Source organism: Leuciscus leuciscus, assembly GCF_965113295.1.
Source record: "Leuciscus leuciscus genome assembly, chromosome: 21".
Classification (NCBI taxonomy): Eukaryota; Metazoa; Chordata; class Actinopteri; order Cypriniformes; family Leuciscidae; genus Leuciscus; species Leuciscus leuciscus.
Genome location: NC_138745.1, coordinates 22992699 through 23018991, shown reverse-complemented (window position 1 = coordinate 23018991; position 26293 = coordinate 22992699). Strand labels below are relative to the sequence as shown.

Sequence of the window (26293 nt, the reverse complement as noted above, 5' to 3'; positions counted from 1 at the left end):
ATCACGAGGAGCGAAGAAGAGAGGGAGAACTCATTTCTACCCAGCGTAAAGAGCTCCAATTCATTAACATAACACCACACCAGACATGAATATGGATTATTGGGAATCTTATGAAAGAAAACAGCCTCGCTTATCCAATCTTTGCCCTCCGTTTTAAAAAGCATTAATCGGAGATACAGATTCAAAGGGAGAAAGACTCAATTAAAAAGCAATTAGAACCCAGACGGACCAATGCAGCCAGAACATGTTAGACCTTTCAGCAATCACCTTTTAATCAATTAGCAAAAGCATTATGAAATCGTATTAATAAAGATCGCTCCCTGCTTCATTGTCAGCAAATGCATGAAGAACAAAAAGAATGAGCATGAGATGCAGAGTTCTTTGTCTCCATCACCCATCCCTGGAACTCCAAATATTGAAGATCCAAAAGTGCTTTTCATTTGAATATGACTAGATATCCATTTTGTACAGCACAAACTGAAACAACTACTCTTTCGGCATTGCTAGGCAACCCTTCTCATTGTGACGCTAGTTTTCTCTTCGGTCCCAAGGAGAACATCAGCTATTGTTAAAGACCTTTTCTGGTAACCACGACAACTCCTCTCACTTCAAATCTTTTGTTTTACATCATTCAAGCATCATACGGCTCTTTTAGTTTCAACACAACCCACACCAAATGTACTCTTTGCATCTTCCCACTACTGTGGATGCTCCCACCCAAAAAAGAAGGGGACGTCAGAAACAAAAACAAGCTATTGGATGAATATTCAATAGACCAATACTGCAAAAGGATGCAGAGCAGTCTTAAATTGAAAGAATAATAAATAACATAAATTTAAACCATTTATAACAATGAAATAAGCATACATAAATAGAGATGTATTGTATCCTTCCTGTCTGTATAAACATAGCTAGCAGGAGAGCAGTTGTAAAGTGTAAAATAACATGGTAGAGGCACAATCTCTCACACTGGTAAATATAAAGTTCAAGGTAAAAATTAGTGAAAAGAAAAGCAGGGCAAAAAGATAAAGGTGTACTGTACAAAAGCCAAATAATGAAAAAAATATATAATAATCTAGCAAATTCCACAGACAAAAAAAAAATAGGATAAGGATAAAGCAATATTTGTATTGAACTTGTATCAGCTAAATCATAACCATAATAATAATTAAATTATTTTACAAAAATAAAGCTTTTAACTACATATAAACAATATATTATTATAGTAATACACTCCTTTTTAGTGGTTTTTGAATGGAGTCTCTTATGCTTACCAAGACTGCATTTATTTGATTAAAAATGCACTAAAAATTGTGAAATAATATTACAATATTTTATTTTTTTAGCTGAATTTTCAGCATCATTACTCCAGTCTTCAGCGTAAGTCATTAAATAAATGTTCCATTCATCCACAAAAATATTAATCAGCAAACATTGATGATAATGACGATTATTAATAATTGAGGACCAATAATAACTGGTAATAACTGAGTACCAAATCAGCATATTGGCTGAAGTAATGGCTGCTTAATGTGGTTGTGATGTACTTCCAGCTTAAGCTCTGCCCTATACCTATCCAACTATAGATAGAAAAAAAAAAAGATAATTTCTCAATTGCAAGAGGTACATATACACCTAACAGCTTCACTGTACACTCTTATCTGCCATTTGATCATCAAATTACGCTCCAAGACCTTCAGAGGGTAAAATATTTTAATTGAATTGTTTCTAAACAACAATGTACATGCAAAGTACTCCCATTTCCCATCAATCAAAGACACTCACACCTACTTTACATAAACATAGAACACCACTCCAATAATGTCCTGCAAGACAATGTGACAACGCCATCCTTCACAGACAGCTTGTGGTATTTCATTAAAACTGAAAATCACCAATTAAAAGACTTTCAGAACTCCTCCTTAAAAGTTTGTTGCCCAAGGAAAATTACCAGCTTAACCAGCCTAGGAAGTCATTTAACACAGCACAGTGTTTCCATTTCCAGTCTTGACTCAGGGTTCTGTTTTTGTGTTTCCTGTTCTTTTACATTTACATCCGTCTTTGGCATGATTTATGGCCTAATGATCTCTGGCCCAGTTTCTCCAGAACAGAATGAGCACAAATTATCCCCGTCCAAGGCGTCACATCCCTAGCCAGGGCTGATTTACTGCCCCCCTCTCCACACGAGACGAATGATCAGCCCCAGAGCCACTGTGGCGGTGAGCCCATCTTGTGTTTGCTATTAAAGATGTGATGGGCCATACGTTTAGATTGAGACAGCCAATCCAAGAGGTCTCTCTGTTAAGTCAACTTAAATGAATTGGCCGGGCAGCTGCACTTTGGTGGCTTCAATTGACGATCACAGGAAAACAGCCTTCTGTTATAAAACTTAGCCAGCATAGTTCGCAACTGAAATCAACTTTCTTAACCTTCCTGTAGCTCCAACAATAGAGTATGGCGCTAGCAATGCCGAGGTCAGGGGTTCGATTCTCAAGAAAAGCAGGAACTAATAAAATGTATACCTTAAATGAAATGTATTCACTTTTGATCGTGTCACCGAAGTTGTTCATGACACGCCTTCCAGAACTAACAGTTCACCTAAAAATGAAAATTCTGCCAACACTAACTCACCGTCATGTCATTCCAAACCTGACTTACTTTCTTTTGTGGGGTTCAAAATAAGCATCGGCCTTTCTGTTTTTTTGCTTTTACATACAATGAAAAGGAAGACATCTTTTGTATCACACAAAAATAATGATTTTGAAAAATATCTGAAAAAAGTTTTTTCCAATACAATAAATCTATGTGGTCAAATGTTTTTTTGGAACCTACTGACCTACAGTTCATCATGTTTGGAATGACATGAAATGATGACAATTTTAAGTTTTGGGTGATCCCTCGCTTTAAGAGATTCTGACTATATCCATTCATCAACTGAAGTGGTTAAAGGCCCACTGAAGTGCCTTGAGACGCACAGCATTATTCAATGTTTTTACAATTTCCACTGAAACAGGAAGACATGGTGGGACATATCGAACAGCTCCTCTCCTTTTTTAAAATAGCCAATAGTGTTTTGTTTATATTACAGCTCGGCCAGAGCCGTTGAGCTTGGTAAAGCCGCAGTTTCCTCCTAATCTCAAATCGTTTATCCTCCTAACCGCCTCCATATCGCTTTAAAATATAGCATTCTGTGCAGAATTCAAATGGGTCCGATATATTTTTGTGGTCTGTTCCGGCTCGATCCGCTCTGTGCTATCGTGTCTCTGGACTGGAGCAGGCTGTGTGCACGCTGTGAAACCAGACTTCATTCGCCCCAATAGAAAGCATATTTACATAGTCTGAATTGTTCCCTATCCCCTATACATTGCACTATGTGCCATGTGCCATATATCATGTAGAAAATAGTAAATATGTGCATTTTAGCCACAGCTTCAGCGTCTATTTGGGGGCGGGATGCTGTTGAATACAGAAAGCATTTGATTGGACAGAAAATCGAATGAGAAGCTGAACTGCAGCGTGATGTCATCAAAATCATTGATCCATATTGGCGGAAGTGAGAGACTAAGTTTTGAATTCTTATATCTTTTAAATGTGAATTTTGTCAATGTTTTGGAGAACACGATCTTATAGATAACAGTAAGACTAACATATTCATACTAACATAATCATACTAAAAGCCAAAAAACTTCAGTTTTGATTTCATGGGGACTTTGAGAAGGATGTGGGAAAACAATCCCAGCATAAAACCTGAAGACTGAATGGCTCACATAAATACCCTTTCCAGAGTAATGGCTTAATTGGCCAGGTTTTAATGACAAGAGGTTTCCATTTTAATAAGGAGTTACCTACATCCAGTCCGTGACCTGAAATCAATTATGTCCTAATATATATATATTTAGCAATACACAATCATTGAAATTCAGAGAGCTCATCGCCCATGTCAGAAATATAAATGGCAACATATTTTAAGAGTTGACATATAGAGTGGCAAGCATTGTGCCATTACAGGATAATTAGCAAAACAATTAAGCAAACAGAAGGAATATCAGCGAGGGCAAGACACACAACACTTTCAATGTGAACCATGTCATTGCGGTTTGTGATTAAAAAACACACAATGTCAATCACAGCCCATCATTATATCGGCAATGTAATTCCGTCACCGAGTAAATGACACACTCATTAGAAATGTCATGCAGATACTCTTATTATGTGCAGGATATCTGGATATCCGTAAAGCCCACTTTATCAGCCGTGACGTGTTAATAAATACGTGCATTAATGTAGAGAGACACTGATGACCTCATAAATGTCAAACGGAGAGAATCATGATCTCTCGGTATCTACTATTAAACAATTACTCTGCCCCCTTTGGGACAGCGGGCTGGAGATTAATGAGTACCCGCGCACCCCCAGGGAGGCCGACTGGTGCCGGCCGCTACAGATTTGGCAGGTCAAGAGGAATGGGGAAATGGCAGAGCTCATTCTCCCGCGGGGGCGCTCCACATCCCTTCAGTGAAAGAAATTTGAAATTCATCAAAGTGGGCTAAACGGAAGGATTTAAATATGTATTTTCCCTTCTGAGGCCTTTATGCATTCATGTGTTCTGTTAATTAAGGTATTACAATTATCTCGAGAGGACGGCTTGAATTTGCACTTGAATCTGAGCGGGGCAAAACAGCCTAATTTATGGTTTCATTAAAATACCTGTCAATCTACCACGCCGAAGCTGTCTTTCTGTTTATCTTTTTGCATCGCAAACCTTTAAGGGCAACTAACCGCAGGGATCCGACTGGTTATTTTTTTCTCTCTTGCCGTATTCAGCCTGAATCTGAAGTTCACATATGGCACTTAAAGGAGTGACTATGAATGCATAAGCTTTATGACTCATGAGAAATGAGTCACACAATCCACATCTTTCTTCACAATCCACCGACTGTGAAGAGGAAAATGCTTAGCAGCCATTCTCATGCATATTTACTGCTTTTCAAACACAAGCTGTCATCACGCATCACTTCAGAGCTTTTAAAAAATTCTTTGAGACCGCGCGTACGTGTGTGTATTTAAGGTTCATTTTCGAATGTGCATGTTTGTGTATATAATCGCGTTAAAGGTCGCGGAGGCTACAGTGCTTTATTGCAGGTTTTCTATCAGAAATTAGAATACAGATAAGCGGCCTGTTTATTCCTGGCATCAACCTGCTGAAACAACAATAAATCACGATATCGCATCTGCTACCAAGGTATAAAAGAATAAATAAAGTAAAAATAATCTCTTGACAATTTGGCTGCTAGCGAACGATGCTCTATGAAGATAAGTGGCACAACAGGGAGTGAGTTGCTGCCAGCTCTACTCAAGGGAGATTTATGCTGATCTTAAATAACCAAGGTCGGACGTATTCCCGCTGAAAATGAAACGGTCGTGCAAGCTCAGCTTAGGGCCCCCACCCCCCCCGCCTCGGGGACTGTGCCCTCGCTCGTCTGCCCAGGATATAGTTTTCCATCACCTCAGTCACTCTCCTCTATTGACTGCAGGCTATCGATTCAACGTCTGATCTCCATCTTGCTCACCTGGGGAGCTTGTGTGTCCGTTGTGTATTGATCTGTGTTGCCAATGATTTCTCTCTTTGTTTTCTTTCGTTCTTTTTACCGCTTTACGTTTTTTGGAGGGTTGTCACCACTTTCTATTTCTGTTTAAGGCAAAGCTCAAAAACACAGTTCTCTCTTTTGGTCAGTGAATCATAGCTGCAGTATCCACCTATAATACCTGGAGAAAACTTTCAGTTTATATTTCCATTCATCTTCCTCGGGTGTCATCAATTTTTAGCCGAAGACAGAATTTGAATTGAATTGGCAGCGCCCCACAGACGGTTGATATTGGAGTTGGAACGAGAGGAATTTACTGAATTCAAAGAAATTCAATGCAGGTGAAACATTTTGGGAAGTGAAGATCTTTTCATCCATCCATCCATCTATCTTCAAACATCAAGGCTTTTGCATTTATTTAAAAAAAATACAGTTAAATTAATTTCTTTGAATTTTACAAATTCAAATTCAAGAACTGAACTGGAATTTGAAAGGCATTTTCAATTAAAATATGAATGGAGCACAACCCTGGTATTTAGTGTAAATTTACATGTGCAATGTTCAAAAAAATAAACTCTAGTCCACTGAAGTCTAAAGGCCCATTCACACCAAGGATGATAACTATAATGACAAATATATAGTTCTAAAAACAGTTCTAAATATAAAAGAATAGCAGAGTCCACACCACAACTATAACAATAACGGCACAGAGAAAAGGTATCGCTGGAATCACTTTCGGGATGATTTTGTTTCCAGCTGATGAATGATAAAAACATTGAGAGCCAATCAGAATCCATCCAGCTTTAAAGAACTCAAGCATTTAAAGTGGCAGACGACAAAACTGCAGCGCGCGCTTAGAAGAAACAGAATGATATCATCTGCTGGTGTGGACGCTAATATAGTAATCGTGATCTTTAAGGCTATCGTTTTTGGTGTGAACAGGCCTTTAGTCTCCATTTAAAATATAAATTATATTATATGATTATACAGTACATTTGCAGACTGTAGTTAAATTGTGAGTTGCTTGCAGCTCGAAAAGCATCCATTTATATCTTCCACAAGTCAATATCAAAAGCAAGCGATAGACATTAATTTATTATGTTTACAGGCTAATATTACAAAATTTCCTCCAAAAGGTTATATCAGCTATCAAATCACCCCAGCACGCATGTGAACGTGCAGTGCATTGGACGAGGATAGCACCCACCTACCAATGCTGGTAATGACATTCTGGCAGGCACACCACAACAATGAGTCCAAGCACTATCACACCTTGAGGGTATTTCAAAATAGCTTGACCTGATGGAAAAATACTGCCAGCGAGCATTGCTCCAGCAAATTAGGCTCAGCATGTTCCTCTCCTTCAGCAAGATAAAAGTGTTGCTTCAACTCCAAAGGAAAGAAAGACGGAGCGCCTATCTATTCCTCCCTCTCATTACGTAGTCTTTTCTGCCCTATTTTTGCCTCAGTGATTGCAACATAACACTTTGCAGCGTGACATGTCCGGTTATAATATCTGGTAAAAATCACACCTTTTCAATGATCTTAATGTAATATTTGAAATAAATGTGCTATTAAACATAATTATACACATAATTATATATAATAATTGCATGCTGCAAGCTATTACTTGATGGCATGGCTCTCAGCAAATAGAAATAGCACTGTAAAATAATATTGTATAATACTGCTTCACATCTCCCTGGAATGGAGGGAGAAAAAAAAAAGAAGTTCTATGCAACTTTAATTTGCATAAAGACAAAAACAAGGAAGAAAATCTCTTAACTCAATTAGAAAAACACTGCACCACATTAATTAAATACCATCTACACAATACTGTGGGTTGATTCTCAAATATCAACGGTGAATATTATATTCCTAGAATTCAGTACACTGCATAGAAACTTGCAAATTGGGGCCACTGATGTCAGTGTTCAGTTTAAATCCATTTAGAAGAGGTGGGTGATACATTTTGAATTGGTCAGGCATAGTGGCATTTGAGAAGTGCCTCTCAGTGGCTAGACTAACCCATCAAGAAATCCTTCCGCCTTCCCAAAGATAAACCCCCCATTCCAAAAACGCATGAATGACATCTGCTGATTACTTTTTAATTTCATTATAGGAATCTAATGAGAAAATCATCTTATTAACAATGATCGGCTCTACATAAATGGCGACGGTGAACTCATTGTGGTCTCCTGACTGTCTGAGTATTCAGCACCTTTAGCCCAAACACTATCCTAAAATGTCTGCTGCTCTGATGGGGTTAGCCATGCCTCTGAACCCCATGAAATGAGCTGTCCTCCATTACAGACTGCTCCAATTGAATAAATGTTGGGACATAACCACCGCCATAAATCGTGTGTATTATCTGCAGAAAACACCAGCATGTGTGTCTGAATCAAGTGTGAAACCTGGGCTTAATCTATCATTTTACAGTAAGGTTCAATTTATTAACATTAGTTCAATCCATAAACATTTTTTTTACAGCATTTACTAATTAATTGATAAATATTGCTAATTCATGCTTGTCCGAAAATTATTACATGGCTCGATGGAATGTTTGATTTTGATTGGTCGATCTGAGCTTTCAGCGGCCAGATATTAACTAATAGTCACCGTCGTCCATAACAACACTGTATATTAGATGCTCATCCAGTAACTGCATTATGTTTTGGGTAGACTGATAAATACATTTCAATATTACATGTAAACATTTATTTATTTGATGAATAGCCATGATCATGTTAGATAGAGTGATCATGTTCAGTCAACCGATCACTGCTAAATGAACCCCAAAGATGACCAGCAGCCGATGCTTAATTTTTTCAATGTGAAATATATAAATGCTAATGTATTGGTAGTTCTAGAATTTAACATGAACACAGATTATTAAATATAGTACATTGTAAGTTCTTGATACCTAGTGCCTAACTGCATTAATGTTAACAAAGTGAACCTTATTGCAACGTGTTACTATTTTCTACAAGCGGTAATATATTGAAGAAGCCATTTGGATCACATTCTAAAAACAACACCAATGGCAAATGATCAGAACGTGTCTCACTTCACCTGTAATTGTGTTTGCTTTCTACTTCTTGTTTATAGTCTGAAGTGCTTAGAAAAGCACATGTGGAGAGTGCTTCAGAAATGATCAAGAAAGAATGACCCTCCATCATTTAAATGACTGCTAGTCAGCCGAGGAAATACCTACAATCGAAATTCTTCTGTAAACACTGATGTTCTAATGGTTTCCCCATATATTTATATGTTTTAAGTGAAATCTCATCCGAAATGATTCCAACTGAAACTCTGTGTTTGATTGAAATGTGCACCCAATTTAAGATAAGGTCTAGCATAGGACTGGTGTCTTGTAGATATGAAGACACAGAGTCTGGAGGCAGTATTAAATCCATAAATAACACAACATACTCTTCCTCAAGTAAAAGAAAAGAAAAATCATTATTTTCTTTCTGTTTCTATTTTTTTACTTCAAGCAACACAGCATCAGTTCCAACTGGCAACATGCCTGAAACACTGCCTCTCTTCCTTATAAAAAAGTCTTTGAAGTTTTGTGTCAAAGAGCGATGAATGAGAACAGAGTATAAGGTGATGGGATTTGTGATGGATGAACGGCTGTTAGATTGCAGGAAGTGCTTATAACTGGAATGTGTGACCTTGTGTGACTTACGCTACAATTAAGATAGGAAAAAAATGGTCAGTTTGTACTTTGTTTTTAGCCTGTACGCAAAAGTCTCACATAACAGGTCTGGAAAGGTCATTGTTTTCAGAGTAGATTAGAATCTTTAAATCTTTAATCGCCTGTGTCTGTGAGGTAGCGCTATTGATTTATTTCTAAATATTGACATTGTGGTTAGCTAGTAGGTTAGTGAGTTAGTGAAAAGCCAGTGGTGTGTTTTCCACTGGCGCGCAATTTATTTTCTCTGCGTTTCATCTAATACATCACAGTGTATGAATGAACACGGCAGTGGCAAGTCAGCAAAGGTACGGTTGTAGTAATTTAAGAGGCCGTTCCACTTTTGTAATTACATTAACGAGGCATCCGATGTGCAACGGCAGGCGTAATGGGATTTTAAATACGTATTGATCAACACGTCACAGCAGGCTTTCTTCTTCCTATCACACTCAGGGTCATCTGTGACAATGACACAAGTGAATGATGGTATCTGAGGTGCGTTTCTTGGCTGAGAAGAAACGACTAAGCAGCTAGCACAGCATTTTTCTAGATTATAGTAAAAGCTAAACTTGCTAAATGGAACAAGCTGGCTGGATAATTTCACTCGCAACAAAAACGAGAGCTAATGCACAAAGACTTTTCAGGAATAGAACAAATTTTACACGTCTGCCACAACATTGCTTATTTAAACAGGTGCAGGAGGTTTCAATTCAGAGGATTTACTATAAATACCCACACTGTTGGCATTCTTTATGCCGCCATGTCAATTAGACTTAAAGAATTCTAATTTGGAGTCAGTGTAGTCCCACCTGTGAACCGGGCTTTACAGCGCCTGCAGCAACAATTCAGCTTCACAGGCTCTCTCCGAGTGAAATGACAGCAATTAGACCCACCGGCCTTCTGCGCACCACCCGTATTACAGCACATCTTTTATCCTCCCCAAAGCAACTTAACATAAGAACGACGGTAATACGGCTGCGAAGAGGAGACAAGCACAATCTCACAGACGCACACTTCATCTATGCTGTACGGCACGTATTTTAATAAGATACTTGGCACTTGTCTTCGATCCGGCTAATGTCAAGTAAAAATGGGTTTATGCATTCCCAGAGGGAACCACACATATAAACATAAAGAGTTCACTCATGCCGAAAGCAAGGACACTGCTCAGAGGACCCCTGATCTTTAAATGTCCCTTAATAAATGACCTAGTATCATATTAAAGGGATATGGATTGCAATTACAAAGAGAACTAGAGGTTTAAAAAACATTTTTAAAATACTTTATTTTGGTGTGACAATCTAGTAGGCTGATTCAGTCATATTTAAATATTATATTTTTTTTACAAAAATGATCATAGAATAAAATTACATATGTTCAACTTGAATAATAGCAGTTTGCCCCATTAATTAAATTTTAGGTTATTTGGCAATACATTTCACAAACTAACAGTGTAACTAATGACCTTAATCAAAGAAATGAATAGCTATTCATATACAGTTATTTAACATTACAACTTTTTATTCTGCATTTTAAATGTAAGCTTTTTTCCTTGGTGTTTAATAACTGTAGAAAAAAGAAAAAAAAAAGATGCTGTAAGAACTTTGCATGGACTGTTTTAGTAACATTCCACATTTTGCAGGGCTTCTTGTGAAAACCAGCCCAAACTTTTATTATGAATGCTAAGACGACAAGCATGTGAAATTGCACACTTTTCCTATTTTTTACTTAAGAACTTTATCTCAAGTTTAAACACTCCTTCAGGAGAAACAGAAAAACGTATCATAACTTCAGTTATCATATTCAGTCAAAGCCTAATTTAAATGTAAAACTAAAAATATTTACTGTTATTTAGTTCTGGTGCTCTCTCACTGCCTTCAATGCATATAACATGAACATAAAAGTGATTTAATAAGAGTAGAGATTTATATATACACACATGTGTTGAATTATAATAAATTTCCGACATGCTGCTAATTTATATTCTCAGCCATGCACAGCTCAACTGAAGATCCCAAGATTGAGAAGTTTACTGAATCTTTAATTATATTATGTGCTGCCTTGTAATTAATTAGGCTGCAATTATTGGTAAATTTGTGTTGTAATTGTTTCAATTTAATTGCAGGACTTCACTGAAGCATGAAACGGAAGCTGCTACACAAACAATAAACAGAATATAAATCAACAAGAAATGCATATTTCAATTCATTCAATTTCTCTGTAACAACTGTGGTCCTCAAACACACACACACACAAACATATATCCACAGAAAAATATCACAATGCAAAATTAATTTGATAATGCCAGCGTGACCCCGCTGGCAAGGTCAGCCGCCACACGCATCATTTCATTCAATTTTACAGACAGATGAAAACCAATTTTCTATAAGAAAATGGAATGAGAGAAAATATAAATGCCTCTGAAAATGTATTCAGATGTGCTAAGAGAAGCCTTGAAGCCCCCACATCTCCTGTGGGCATTAGCCCATTCAGGATAGTGTGATGGCCTGGGTGTCAATGCCTTACAGAGCACAATCAAGATCCCAGCGAAAGACAGAAAGCACACCTACCTGCTCCACCAATCACGGATCCCTCATTTTTCAAACCAAGGTGCATAACCCCATCAGTCTATGTGTGGAGCCCTTTACATTTCAGTGGATAAACCAGCATGCAGTGGTCTGTGAGCCGGGTGCAGGACGTGAGTGCTTGCAGTGGTGAGAGTGTTGGGTGCCGTCCACTTACCTTAGCTGGATCTCACCGGGTTCTTCAAAAATTTTATTTTAATATTAAAAGAGCAGTAAAGTGCTACTAAATTAATATGCATTTGTGCATACAGGCAGTATGGAATGTTCTAAAAAGGATCAATGTCTGCAGAATATGAAAATTTGAATACCGTGAATAGCTCTTACCTGATTTTTTGGGATGATCTGACAACACATGTTCATATTGAATACTTTTAGAAAAACTTTCAAATGTGTCCCAAATCTGCATGTGTTCTCGTCGACTCCTTGTGGTCAATATTTTATTTGAATAATTCTGAAATAATGGAGATAAACCTGTCTATCGAGGAAATTACTATATATTATTATTACTTTATTGTATTTTTTGTAATAGATTATAACACAAAGCAAACTGTTAGTTGCCTGTAGGTATTAATACATATCTACACAACACTGTGCAACTGATTTTCAAGTAGCAGACTAATTTTAATGTGCTGTTTTTTTTTTTCATAACCCTACATTAGATTTGTTGACACATCGCACAATGATGCATTTTCATGACATCGCACCTACCTTCCAGCCCCTCGTCATATTTGTAGGGAGTGACACAGAAAAATCAGTGTGACTTCAGTACCACAAAACACACGAATAAACAGATGCATGTGTAAAGCCACAAATACAGGAATATACATAAAGAGCTTAAGTTAAACTACATCATTACATAGTATGAAAGAAGCATTATATACCTTTTCTTTTCCCTATGATATTGATATAATGGTTCCATGAAGAGAAAGTCCAGAGAGATACAGGAAAATACAAAAGGAGAGGAAAGAGGCAACAGTCAGAATCATGACCGTGTGTTAGATTCAGAGACAGAAAAATGAAAGGTTACGTTTAGAAGAGACTCCATGCATTGCGGACAAAAAGAGAAAGGGCAGGCAAGAGGAGATGGAAGCTTCCTATCGCGATACATGCCAGAACATGACGATGGGAGAGATGAGGGAGACTGCATGAATATCGAACAGATGGCTAATGCTTTCCAGTTTCAGAGAAATTCAGACTAGCACATTTACAAAGAGCGAACAAACCCCTTAGAGAAGTCCCTGTAACTCACATCATCCACTGGGTTGAAAGTATTTTTTTGCCCTCTATATGAAAATGAAGTTGGCAAGCGGCAATGGAATAGCGGGGCTGTTGAGAGAATGACGGAGAGAAAAACTAAAGCGCAAAAGAAGCGGCGTGATGGGTTGAAGGGAAGTAAAAGCAGAAAGAGATATAGAAAAAGAGAGAGTGAGGGAGAGACAGAAGAGAGGGTGGGGGAAAAATGGAAAAGACCAAACCATCCATTGACTCAGCGCCAAGCCAGAAAGAAAGCAGCCCCAGTAAAACCCTACCAGCAGTGAAGGGAGATGAGGAAGATTCAACACAAGGCAGTGAGAGAGAAAGGCAGAGAGATGGAGGAGGGAGTGGCTGATGGAGGCAAAAAGGTGATTAAGAAATTAAACCCATACCTTGGTCGCCCATCATCAGGTGCGCAAGACCTTAAGGGAAGACAAGAGCACAGTCAGCACAGAGAACGGGATCATGGGAAGGTTTTTTTTTTGTCACATTGACATGCGGGCATCGTCTGAACGGTGGATGCCCGCGAGGTGGGGGTGGGGTGGGGTCAAAGGTGAGGGAGAGAGTGGGTGTGAGGGAACATTCAAAAAGCATTTCCTCAACCCAGCGGTTGCAATGCTTTATCGGTCACACTCGAAAGAGACACATCTAGATTAGAAAAGAAATAAATCACTTCTCAGTCGCCAAACAACAAACTTGTCGTCCGCCTGGTCAACCTTCCACAGGAAGATGATGACACATACATAGATTGGATCTTAACAAAGTTATGTTATGTTGCAAATAATGGTTTGCCACAAAAATGTGTCAATACAAAACCAAAATATCTACAGCTTATATTGGGATAAATCAATATTACCCATTTCATCTTTAATTTGATGTATGTTTAGGTTCCTGTGAGCCACAGCCAAAATATATAAATATATATGCCTCCAAAACTAAATCTGAATGGAGTCTGTAGGTTTTTCTCCTCAAATATAAACTGTTAGTAAGAAATAGCAGATTTTGTCATTTGTCCATAGTACTTACCAACCAGATTCTCCAGATTTTCCATTGTAGTGAACACTTCATATGCATGTATGTGAGTTTGTGTCTTATTTATTATATGAGGTTTCAAAAGCTCATGTGTCTGTATCTTTAGATGTAATTTAAACAGTACGGCGTCCATTTTGCTCCAGCCTCTGGTTTCTGCTTAGCAGAGCACACCGATTTGAATGAACCATGTGTTTACCGACAACCTCTAATTAAGGAAGTGCTCTCGATAATATTGCAAAATGAAGATGCATACCTTTTACCTGTGCTGTACACCAGTTCCACTTACTGTTTGTGTACCGTGTTCAAATAAAATTGGAAATACAGGATATTTCTAAAAGAACTAGTTGAAATATGAAGACAGAGAGAAGTACATGAGTAGGGACAGGGGTTGGATGAAAAGAAAATAGGAAAAAAGGTCTACCCACCTCCTACATAGGCCTCTTCTGGAGGGGCGGCCGAGGCGTGAAGAGAGAGAAGGAGACATTGATTAAGAAGCATGCAGACTGGAAGGTGGCCCAGCCTTGAGGATTACCGTGGTTACCATGCGTCTTATCATCCTGTGCCCAGGCCAAACATTCATTACCATGGAAAATGCAGAGACCAGAGGGTTTATTTGACTTTAAGTGTCCTCTGGCTTCCTCAAGATCTAATCTCATTGAGTCTATAGTACTCTGAAAGAGCGTTGTTCCATGGTGAGATGATGATAACACATTATTAAGTCATTCAAAAGCTGATAAAACACATGGTGAAATAGACTCTTCGCAGTATGTCAATGAACATGCGCAAACATGCAAATCGTAATTAAAAGTAAACTGAAAGACGGAGAGATATGGGTGGGACCCCTAATAGCTACGATATTACTTCAGAGAAGTTGTTTTATACAAAGCAAAGCGAAGCAAAATATGTTGTTTTCCCTCAGGAAAAAATGTAAATAGCACATTAAAACATCAAGATTGTTTTTTTGATCGGCTTTGAAAGGCTGTTCAAAACAATTTGTATCTTCAGTAGGAATATTTATCATTTTGAATGGCGTTCATGGTGCTTGTGAGGGGAATTTACAGGGGCTAGATGCGAAGCATGCACGTGTTCGGAAACAAAAATGCAGATAGATGATGCAACATGAACCTACTAAGAGAAAACAACATCATTCAAGTCAGGTCAGTAATAAAGAAATGTACAATACCTGAATATGCATATGCTTGTCATTGTCATGTAATTACTCAATTTACATTGGCATTTTTAATTTTGATTAAAATGCAAATTACCTTTTTATCTGTTCTTGGACAAAAAGGGTACATTACCTTAATTCATGCATTTATTCAACACACCTTTTACTTCTGGTGACACTTTCAGTCCCTGGATCAACTCACCCAAGACTCCCTAAAAATGGACTTGGCTATCTCAAAGTTAAAGCATCCAATCCTACCTCCGTGTTTTGCATCTTGAGGAGGAGAATAATGACCCGGGACTTACCGCAGCCGGTTGCTCCACCCGACCAAACACAAATTGCATGCACCACTACTGCCACAAAAAAATAAATGCTGATGAATGTATGAATAAACAAATCAAAAAAAAAAAAAAAAAATTCATAAACAGAAAAGCGTGCCATGCCAGAAAAAGATGACAAAGAAATATTTTGCTGTTAGTCTTGCAGTGATAAATGGCAGGACACTTTCTATCCTCTCTTATCAACTTATGAAGAGACTGACAAACCCTAATTGCTTTGACAAATGTGCAAACTCATCCCACTGACAGCTTGGAAGAAAAAAAATGCTGCTTAAAAAACTAACCCTGAACAGTTTAGTTAGCTTTAACCATCACAAAACAATAACTAGCCATCTACACTGACTCTACAGCAGTTTAACAGACCCACTCTATTGATTTTGTGTTTCAACATATCCTGAACAATTCAGAGACATGTGTGTCAAGTTCTCGCTTGCAAAACCTCCCAGGACAAGGCCGAAAATTAGATATACAGTATTTGTGTGTGTGGATGCAGCAGCCATTTTGGAAGAACACACACACACACACACACATACGCACAGCCTGGTCTTCTCAGAGTCCGGCTGACCGAACAGCGGTTGTATTTACATTTCACTGACTGACAGATCAGGATCATATAGCCTCTCCTTAGCACTGCAGAGCTCACACAGAGCCAGCGACATGCAGGCTTTCATCGAGCTGACAGCTTCTTTTAAGTGCTGGCCTTGCAAACTGCCCCGAATTTGGCAGCGAATAAGAGATAGAAATTGAGGATGACCTACACGCACACACGCTTGCCCTTCCCCAGCATGGGCCAGCGCAAGCAGGGGGCAAACGCGATGTGACGCCCGCACTCATGCAACCCTTTACAAACAGGACTGCAGATCCAGATGCTCGTTTAAAGCAGTTTTCAGCAAGTCAGAGCATGTTACTCTCAAACGCACACGCGCTGATCTGCCGTGGAACTCGCCCAAAGGGATCATATGACGAGCGTACGCTCCGCATAGCGCAGCGGCAAAGTCACTGAAGATGTAGCTGTCCACAACGATTGACTAAAACATAAAAAAACAGAGATAATGACCATCCAGTTGGAAGGGGTTGGAAAAGTTCTGCTGCATTTGATAACACCTAAATCGCATTTGACTATGCTAGAGTTTATTGAAGTATATTTGCCTATAGTTGAGCAGAAACCACTGGTAAATATAACCAAAACAAGAGTATTAATTGTAAAAGCTTCTAAACATAGCGCTACATCATTGATGTATATTCACTGTGCCAGTGATGGGGATTTTAATCCTCTTCACCAAATCTAGTTTAACATTTCCCCCGCAGGGAGCAATGTGCAGCATGTTCCATATTGCAGTCATCTACAGTACAGAGAGATTAGTGAGCTTAGTCCATCTGGAAAGGGTTCATCCGCCACTGATAGGGGAATTCTCAATATACAGTGTATTTGACACGGGCTCCCCCTCCATTCAAGATTATCAAGCGAATTTACAGGATCAAGGAAGGTGAAAGTCGATTGCAAGACACGGGAAGAGCCCATAGATATTATAATAGCCAGGGGATTTATACTGGTGCGGCTGAATTAAATCCATTTCTGGTTTTTGACCTATATTGTTAGTATTTGCTTAATTTATGTAAGTATTGTAATGTACAGATTATACAAATGTCTTTTGACTTAAATGGACAGTTTACCACAAAAGAAAATGTTGGTCATCATTTACTCAAACCTGTATGGCTTTTTTTGGTCTGTGGAATGCATAATAAGTTTTTGTCCATACAGTGAGAGTCAACGGGGTATACTGCAAAACAAATGAAATAAAAAAAATAATAAAGAGTTGCTATCTTAAATTTTTAAGTACAATTAATTTGGATGTTTGTCATTTCAACTTTAATTACATTAAACTGCCTTAGCAAATTAAGATATGTCCAGTTTTTGACCTACATTATTATTAAGTATTTGCTTAATTTTTTTGTAGGTTTTTTAATGTACAGATTACATTTACTCAAACCTGTGTGACGTTTTTTTCTGTGGAACATTTTTGTCCTTACAGTGAAAATCTATTCTTCAAAAAATCTTATTCTGTGATTCACAGAAGAAAGAAAGTCAGACAGGTTTGGAATAACACGCTGGGGAAAAAAATGCTAACCAAATATGATTAAATGAACTTAGTTTTATTCAAGTCAAAAATATAATTTAATATTGATAAAGCATCCTAAATACATCAATTTATACCAACAAATTTGATTTATCAAGCACAAAAAAAAAACCCCAGCTCTTTAAGGTAACAATTGCAGGCTAGTACTTTTAAAGCGCATAAGGGCAAGTAAATACCAGAATTTAAATTTTGGGGTGAATTATCCCATTAAAAACCTTCCTTTTGTCAACTTCAAAACTGGCCCCTAGTGACAAGATTAAATGACTCACTAAAATTAATATGCTGATGTATCCAATTAAAGCAGGCTTTTTATTTCGTTAGCAAGAGGTTAATAGGCGTACACTACACTACGCCGCCCGCATTCATTTACATAGATTCAATAGCGGAGGTTAAAAAAAAAACATTTAAAATATAACTGCATCATTAAACGAAACAGTGCACAGCCAGGAACCGGCCCTTACAACGTTAGCTCCACCACAAAAGATAAGAGATGAGGTGAAACAATCTAATCGCTGTTGTAAACAAGCCCTCCAACACAATCCAATTCTCCAACCAAAGTCTCCTAGCATATGAAACCGCACGGACGTCAATTGCAGATCCCTTACAGCCATCTTTAACCAGGGAGACGGAGCACATTATACAGTTAATAGAGCATAAAGATAAGGTATCAATGGCTGCAAGCTGATACAGAGTAGACTCTTTTGGCTTTCCAATTCAGACTTGTAAGAGCATTAACCATAATAACACAAAATAAGGCCCTTTCTCTAACCCCAGCAGGGCAAAAATATCTCATTACCCGTAGCACTGTTATTCTTTGCGGTGCGGACTGCCTTTCCCGCTGAGAGCCCCACCTGCTTTGCTAAAGAAGGTTATTACCACAACTGCCTGTCGAGAGAATGACGGAGTGGACATGTGGAGAGAAAGGACATATTTAATCCACATACCACCCTTTCCTGCCTGACATCTGCAAACACGTACAGACGCTCTCAAGGCACTGCGCATGACGACAGGGGTAAAGCAAGCAGCACATAGGCCTATATCTAAAGCAAAAAGCTAGCAATTCATCAACGAACCATTTAATATGCAGCTATCCGTTTTTTAGCCGCATAAAATACGAGTTGGGGTGTTTTATTGGCAATGGCAGTTGGTGGTCAGCTGACAGATCACCTCAGTCATGAAGCTGACAACACACAAAATAACTAAATGGAGGTAGAATGAGTCAAAGTGGCCTGCTTTCTCCTCAACAGGAGCTGCATGGGCCAGATTTGCATTAATAACCTAAGTAAGGACAGATTTAGGCTAAGAGGAGTTTAAAACGATGCTGTTGTTTAAATGAACGATGCACCAGCCCTATTTCTATTTCATTTGAGGAATTAAGCCTTCATGGTGCCATTTGGAGGTTTGATTTTGTGTTAATAGCAAAAACAGTCAAAGATCTAACGAAAGGTCATCTGCACATTTCTGACAGAAGGAGGAGTTGGATCATACACTCTAAAAAAAATTAAGGTTATTAACTGGCATCTATGGTTCCATGAAGATTCTTTAAAATCCATGGAACCTTTCCATTGCACAAAAGGGTTATTATAGCAATAAAATGTTATAAAATGTTATAATATTCGCACTATGAAAAAATGGTTCTTTGGGGAAGCCAAAATGGTTTTTCTATAGCATTGCTGCAAAAAAAACACTGAACCTTATTTTTAACTCTTTCGCGTTTTTGAAAAAAAAAGTTGCCAGCCACCGCCAGCATTTTTTATCATTTTCACAAAATGTATATGGCCCCCAGAATATTTTGTTTTATGAATATCTGAACATGCATAAAAAGAAATAACAGACCCTCTGCTTTTAAACAACAACAACAACAAAAAAAAAACTTTTTATTCTAGCTTCATGCATTATTTTATCATCAACACTTGAATGTGGGTAAGTTCTGCTTTTCATAAAAAAGCAACAGTTTGAGCAAAAAGCAGAGAAAAATCAAATTTTTGTCAAAGACTACATCCAGATTTGATTCAGAATGATGATCAAAACAGATGGAGTAGATCGAGTCCATAAGCATCCCCAAAGCTTGCACGTGGGTCAACATTTAATTCGGAAACATAAGGCAGTTTTGAGTTATATGCTGTTTAATGTTGATGATCGCATTTTTTTTTTAAATGCATCTGCTTAAATATGATATCACTTGTTTCTGCTGCTTCTTCACATGTCTTTTGATCTGGAGATTCAGTACAATTTCAGAAGATGCGTAATCACTGTATAACAGTAAAAACATGGAAAGCCAAAAAAAAAAAATATATATATATATATATATAAACATACATACATACCGGTACATGGTATATTTCTAAATCGAACTGATAATGTTCAAGCATGCAGCGCCAACGCCTAACACCGCTAGCCTCAAGATCCTTCAATATTGAATAAATAACGCTAATGATTCAGAGCTACACGTCCCGTGGCCTCCACCATCTCCACATATCCTCATGTGTCATGACGGAGGCCACTCAAAGCTGCGTGGGCAGGTCTGTTCTGACTCACCCGGCAAAGATGCGCATTTCTACCAGCGCATGGGCTGGAGAGCGGCACATCTTGCTTTTAAGCAAGCTGCCGAGCATCTGCGGGCCCTGCCCTTTTGTCGTAATCTCATCAAATACACTAGACTATCCATTTCACTGAGAGCCCAGCAAACGCCGTACCACAACGCGACTGCTATTCTAGTTTAAACATTTGTCAGTGAAACGTACTGTCTCTCTGTTGTGCTTTAGGAGGGCAAAATTTACTCAGTGGGTTTGTAGTTTCCTTGGCAACATGGTGCCTCTTCGGCTTACGGCCTAACCCAGACAATATCCATCAACATCAAGATCAGTCCATAGAGACGGTTGTAAAAATGAAGAAGAAAAAGATGGAAAGAACATAAAAACAGTGAAATCGGACACCAAGGGAGTAAGTCAAACTAGGAAACCAACCAGAACATACATATTCAAAAAGGAACAGACTTAACATGAAAATCTGAATTGTTGTGATAGGCATACAACCATCCTTTTTCAAAAGATATGAGCAGAAACAGCCTTCCCCTATTTAGTTACATCATCAATCTGTAATTACAATAATTCTGTAAGTGAAGTAGTGGAGGTTTACTAGTAAAGCTGGATTAATAAATGCTATGTGACGGTTGCTGAATGCTACATTGAGTATGTCATTTTTTTCCCCGTGATATTGAAATTGCAACTTTGCCTAAGTCATTTCAGTGACTCTATCAAACATCTGGCTAATTACGTAATTAGAGCATCCAACCCCTTCAATTCAGAGGGAGAATAATATTCAAATCATCATATTTCAATCATGGGCTTGTGTGCATGTATTCAACTCATTTTCATACTTAATTGTAATGCCAGTGTAGTGTCAAGAGTATATTATGGTAATTTAGCATAAAAAAAAAAGAGTGAGGAGCCTCTGCTGACGTCATGTTATCAAAAAACACAGGCTTTCTGGAATTGACACAGATGGCACTAAAGCCTATTAAAATGATCGCCTGCTTCAGAACAATGGCTTTCTCAGACTGAAATCAGTGGTAATCTAATCATGTAATGTACTAGGCCTGTAGTGGAGGCCGGGAACAGACATGATGTAGCATGCACTGCCTTTGAGGAACTAGTGCAATGTTGAAACGAAAAAAGAAGTGGAAGGGCTGTGTTTCAAAAGACATTTCAACACCTCAACAACGGAGACGACGAATCCAGGCCTCTTACCTTCACTGCAGTCTTTTCCCTGGAATCCCGTTTCGGAGCAGTCGCAAATTGGCTCGTCGTTGACGATGCTGCAGACTCCTCCGTTCAGGCAAATGTGGTCGGCTTCGCAAATGTCGCTGTTGACTCCCTCGCTACCGATAAGCAACGGCTCGGAACTGTTCACCCTCAGATTGGTTATCCATCCTTTGTAGGGAACCTGATCTTTGATGGCTGAAGATGTGAGGCGTAATGCTACAGATCGCAGTTCAGGAGGTATTCCTCCTAAGAATAAATGGCTGAAGACCGTCATGTCCCTCCTTTTCGACTTAACCTCCACCCACTTGATCTCTTCGTCCACAACTAAAGTAGTGTTTTTGAAATTCCTGCGCAAGGTCACGGCGTGCCAGCGGCTGTCATTGACGGCGGTGTCGGAGAGCACCGTCGCCGGCTCGGCGCAGAAGATGGAGAACCGCAAACTGAGTCTACCGTTGTGGATGAGCAGTTCCAAGAAGTCACAGAATCCCTCGTCGTCAAAGTACACTAAAAGTCCATGAGCGCTTTTGGTCTTCATGTTGAAACTCATTTCGCTCTCGCAGCAGGCGTTCCACATAGGAAACCTGGCCCATTGGCCTTCTGCGCCGGTGAACTCCATGCTGGCCCCCATGTCGACAAGGCAACAAACCAGTAAGCCTATCCAGATTAGATGTGCGCCGTTCCGCATTGAGAAGCTCATTGTGAATGGTAAAGGAAGTTAGAACTAACAATAGAACTAATCAAAACTAAAATGATTCAGCTCTCTTAGTGATGTGCTCCTAAAGTGTAACAGAGCTCCCAATGGCATACAGGACTGCTATGCATTTGGGGTAATTTACTCATTGTTCACTGAGAGATGGAGAAGGCCTGTATTACGGCCAACTCTTTTTCAATTTCTAGATATGCAAATCTGAATAAAGGGTGTCGCTAAGCCTGAATAGTGATCTTCTAAAAAAAAATAAAAAAATAAGGCTACTGCTTTGCTTAAAAAACCTTCAGTGGGATCCAGGTGTGCTACAGTGGGGCCAAGTCATCAGAGTATCTATATAAATCGTAGCCATGTGTAGTGCTGTACAGCAGAGAGTTCATTAGGGGTGTTAAGGGTCATTAATGTCAGGGTCATTTAAGTCTAGTTAAAAGTCATCATGTAGGCTTTAAATCAGCACTAATCACAAGTGGACAAAAAGTACACTTTGCAGTGTTAACGTGCAGGCCCGAATAGGGCCCTCAGTGCTCACAAACCTTCAATTCACATCCGTTTTGACATATTGATCCATAATCTGAAAAGAATAGAAAAGAATATCTTAATTTCTTCATAAGAAATCAAAGAAAAGATGGGCTCTTTTAAAAAGATAGATAGCATACACACAATACAATCATTCATACACAAAACCACAATTTCATAGTGATATTGATATTGAAACCACTAATTTCACGCTGATATTGATTGCATTAATCTTCAATTACAACAGTACTTTTATTTACTTTTCTGTTTGCTTTTTTCTTTTCTCACTATAATTCTCAATGATTACAATTTATGTCTTATGAGTCAGAAAACTCCAAAGCATTTAATCATGTGGTGCACTGATGTTTTTGTCTCTATAAATACTTATTTTAAAACGGTACCAAATACTTAAAAAATATATTTTTTTATTTCTATTTTATTTTATACCGTTTTATTTTCATTTTCAAGAGATTCTCTCAGATTATGTTCACTCTTTAAAGGGTTAGTTCACCCAAAAATGAAAGTCTGTCAGTAATTACTCACACTCATGTTGTTCCAACCCCGTAAGACTTTCGTTCATCTTCGGAACACAAATTAAGATATTTTTGCTCTGTTACACTAAGTGAACTCACTCAGAGGCCAACACAGAAGAAAATGAATAGTTGAATAGAAAATGAATCGTTTTTGGGGGTTTTTGAGCACAAAAAAGTATTCTCGTCGCTTGATAAACTTATGGTTGAGCCACTGTAGTCACTTGGACTATTTTAAACATTGTCTTTACTAACTTTTCTGGGCCGGCAAGTTTCAATAACATAGAAGCCTTTGGAGGAGTGAGACAGCTCTCAGATTTAATCAAAAATCTTTTAATAATTTGTGTTCCAAAGATGAACGAAAGTCTTACAGGGTTGGAACAACATGAGGGTGAGTAATTACTGACAGAATTTTGGGGTAAACTAACCCTTTAATACCATGAAATGTTACTGTTGCTGCAAAACTGGGTAGGTATCCGTATTTTTATTAAATGTACAGTAAATACTGTACTGTAAAAATACAGTGATGTTACAAGCATAACAGGAAGCATTCTGGCCATTATATATTTTACTCCTCCAAACCATTTCAATATTGTTTAATACATAGTTAATATACCAACCTATTTTAAAATCTGTTTGTTTCTGTAAATAGAAAATCTATTAACACGGGTAGAACAATGAAAGACAACATGATACCTTAAACATCATCAAACTTGGTCTCTTCAGCAATAGTGGCAATACTAATATAAAGATAGAACACAGTGTTCCCACATTTAGGATACACAATTAGGATAACACACCACTAAAATAATGCAGTAAATAATAACTAATTAATGACATACATCATAAACCCTTCCAATTTGCACACCTGATAACATGAAATCTACAGAAACTAACTATAAGGCAATTCATATTTCATCGTTATAAAAAGTATTTTACTGAAAATTATACATATTGATTATACTGTAAATTGTGTCAAATTACTTAATGTATACTTTTTTTACATAAAGATGTTTGACATTATTTAAGTATTGTAGTTTAAAATATAAAACATGTTATTTGTATATGGTAAGGTAACCAGTTAAGTTTTACTGTGGTATTTTGCATTCTTTTCCATTACAATTACGAACATTTGTAAAGCTAACTGTGTGTAGAAGAGTCAAACGTAGGCTATATGCAATCATATTTTACAGGTATTTCAGCAGGAGAACCTGTGCAGACTGACGAAAGCTCCAAACGGGCGGCAGCATCGAAACTGTATAATGGGCAAAATCTCTTCAGTGAACCTGATTCAGAGAGTACCAAGTCCTGCATCCCAAAATGAGCCCAGGGCGGGGGCTTATCGCGCGCCTCTTAAGCATTAATGACACTGCAATTGTCTGGCCTCTGGGCTGTCTGTCAACTGATCTCAACCAATCATTTCATGCTTGAATTCTCATGTGTTTACTGTCAGGTTTACACGGGGCTACTTAGCAAGATAACAACCGACCCCTTTCACAGATGGATCTTACACAACATATCATAAGCGATTAATGTACAGAAGGCAGTCTTATTTACCGTAGTCGCGTAACGATTACGGTAATGTCTAGCTATGAGTACTGTAGATGGGGTCTGGAACAAAACACAATCCTCCTAATAGCCTCGCGCATCAGATTTACAGTCTCGCAACAACGGGATACTACAATACATCTGCGCTTTTAAATCTAAACTTCATAACAGTCACAATGTTTTATCTTTTTTCCTTTCCCTTGATTAATGTTGTCGATGACTCAGATGCGCAAAACATAGCCAATAATCAACCACCATCTGCTCAAACTGAGCGAGAAAGACACCTTTAACACGCCTCTGCCGCGTTCACTTTCAGATGCTGAGGACAGGAAATATAGGGAGTCATCAAATATCGCTTAAGACGAAGCAAAGGCCAGCAGTAAACACGAATGAATCGGCTGTAGAGCATAATTAAACAGAAATAAAGCCCAGCTGCAGCATCTCACCTGCGCGTGACTGCATTGAGCGCAAACATAACTCGCTCAGAAATCGGCACATCACCTCAAATACGCCTTCAAATTACACCTTCACAATTCTTAATTATTTTACCTTGAGAAATGGACCATTGTGCGCCTCTTCACAGATCAACCTCACCGACGAACCTGGTTGATTTCCTCCACATCGATTAAAAAATAAATAAATAAAAAATCACTGCATCGGTGTCGAATGAGCAGAGGAAATGGGAGCGATAAAATTGCGTATGCGGATCTCCAAAGTCCCAATAGATTTTTCAAAAATAAAATAAAAATGGAGCCAACAACCAATTAAGATTAAGTACAAAACGGTTCAAGCTTAAGAAATTGTACAATATAACTGTTATTTCTTCGGTGTATATAAAATAGAAGATATCGCTCCCTGTTCTGTGTGCAAGACAAGGTGCGATGTGTTTCTCAGGCGAGCTTTGCCAGGGACTGTCAGCACATCGCGTCACGTGTCTCCCGGTTAGTGTGTGATGGAGGCGCGCGGGCGGGGCGGGAGCGCGCTGCAGCACCTTGGACAGCGCTCACCGTTATTAGCAACTCCACATACAGATGAGGGAACAGCTTTATCCGTGATCGCCACAAATAAGAGCATTTAGTCACACTTTACAGTACAGTGTGCGTGTTGATAGTTTATATCGTAGGTAAAGGAGTCATTTTACTTCATGCAGCTTATTTGCAATTTATTTTGTAAATCTGTTTTTGATAATAAAAGTAGGTTAGTGCCATTTAACTAAACATTTAGGCCTAATTATACTTGCACTATATACACGTGTAACATGGTAATGTTATTACCGTGTAACACTGTAATGTAAACTGACGGTGCATTTATATATTAAGTCATTTAATAATAAATGTAAGAATAATATAATGACTGATTTGGCCGTAGGCACTAGCCCACAGGTCACAACCGTGCTGATATTAATTGCTACTGTAATACCATATGCAATTAA

General features: G+C 38.3%; 1 protein-coding gene across 14 annotated transcripts in view; it reads right to left on the bottom strand.

The window, feature by feature from the left end:
- Positions 1–25774, bottom strand: part of nrxn1a (neurexin 1a) — a 180328-nt gene extending 154554 nt beyond the window's left edge. For 6 of the 14 annotated variants that reach the window (XM_082151709.1, XM_082151718.1, XM_082151711.1 and 3 more), the window contains exons 1-5: positions 25411–25774; positions 21547–22838; positions 14579–14596; positions 13514–13543; positions 12749–12760 (exon numbers count right to left, since the gene is read on the bottom strand). In XM_082151709.1, the coding sequence (XP_082007835.1) occupies positions 12749–12760; positions 13514–13543; positions 14579–14596; positions 21547–22258 (772 nt within the window). In that variant the 5' untranslated portion in view covers positions 22259–22838; positions 25411–25774. The remainder of the gene's footprint in view (positions 1–12748; positions 12761–13513; positions 13544–14578; positions 14597–21546; positions 22839–25410) is intronic. The other 8 variants (XM_082151722.1, XM_082151724.1, XM_082151725.1 and 5 more) reach the window with 3 other exon arrangements.
- Positions 25775–26293: the final 519 nt, after the last annotated feature.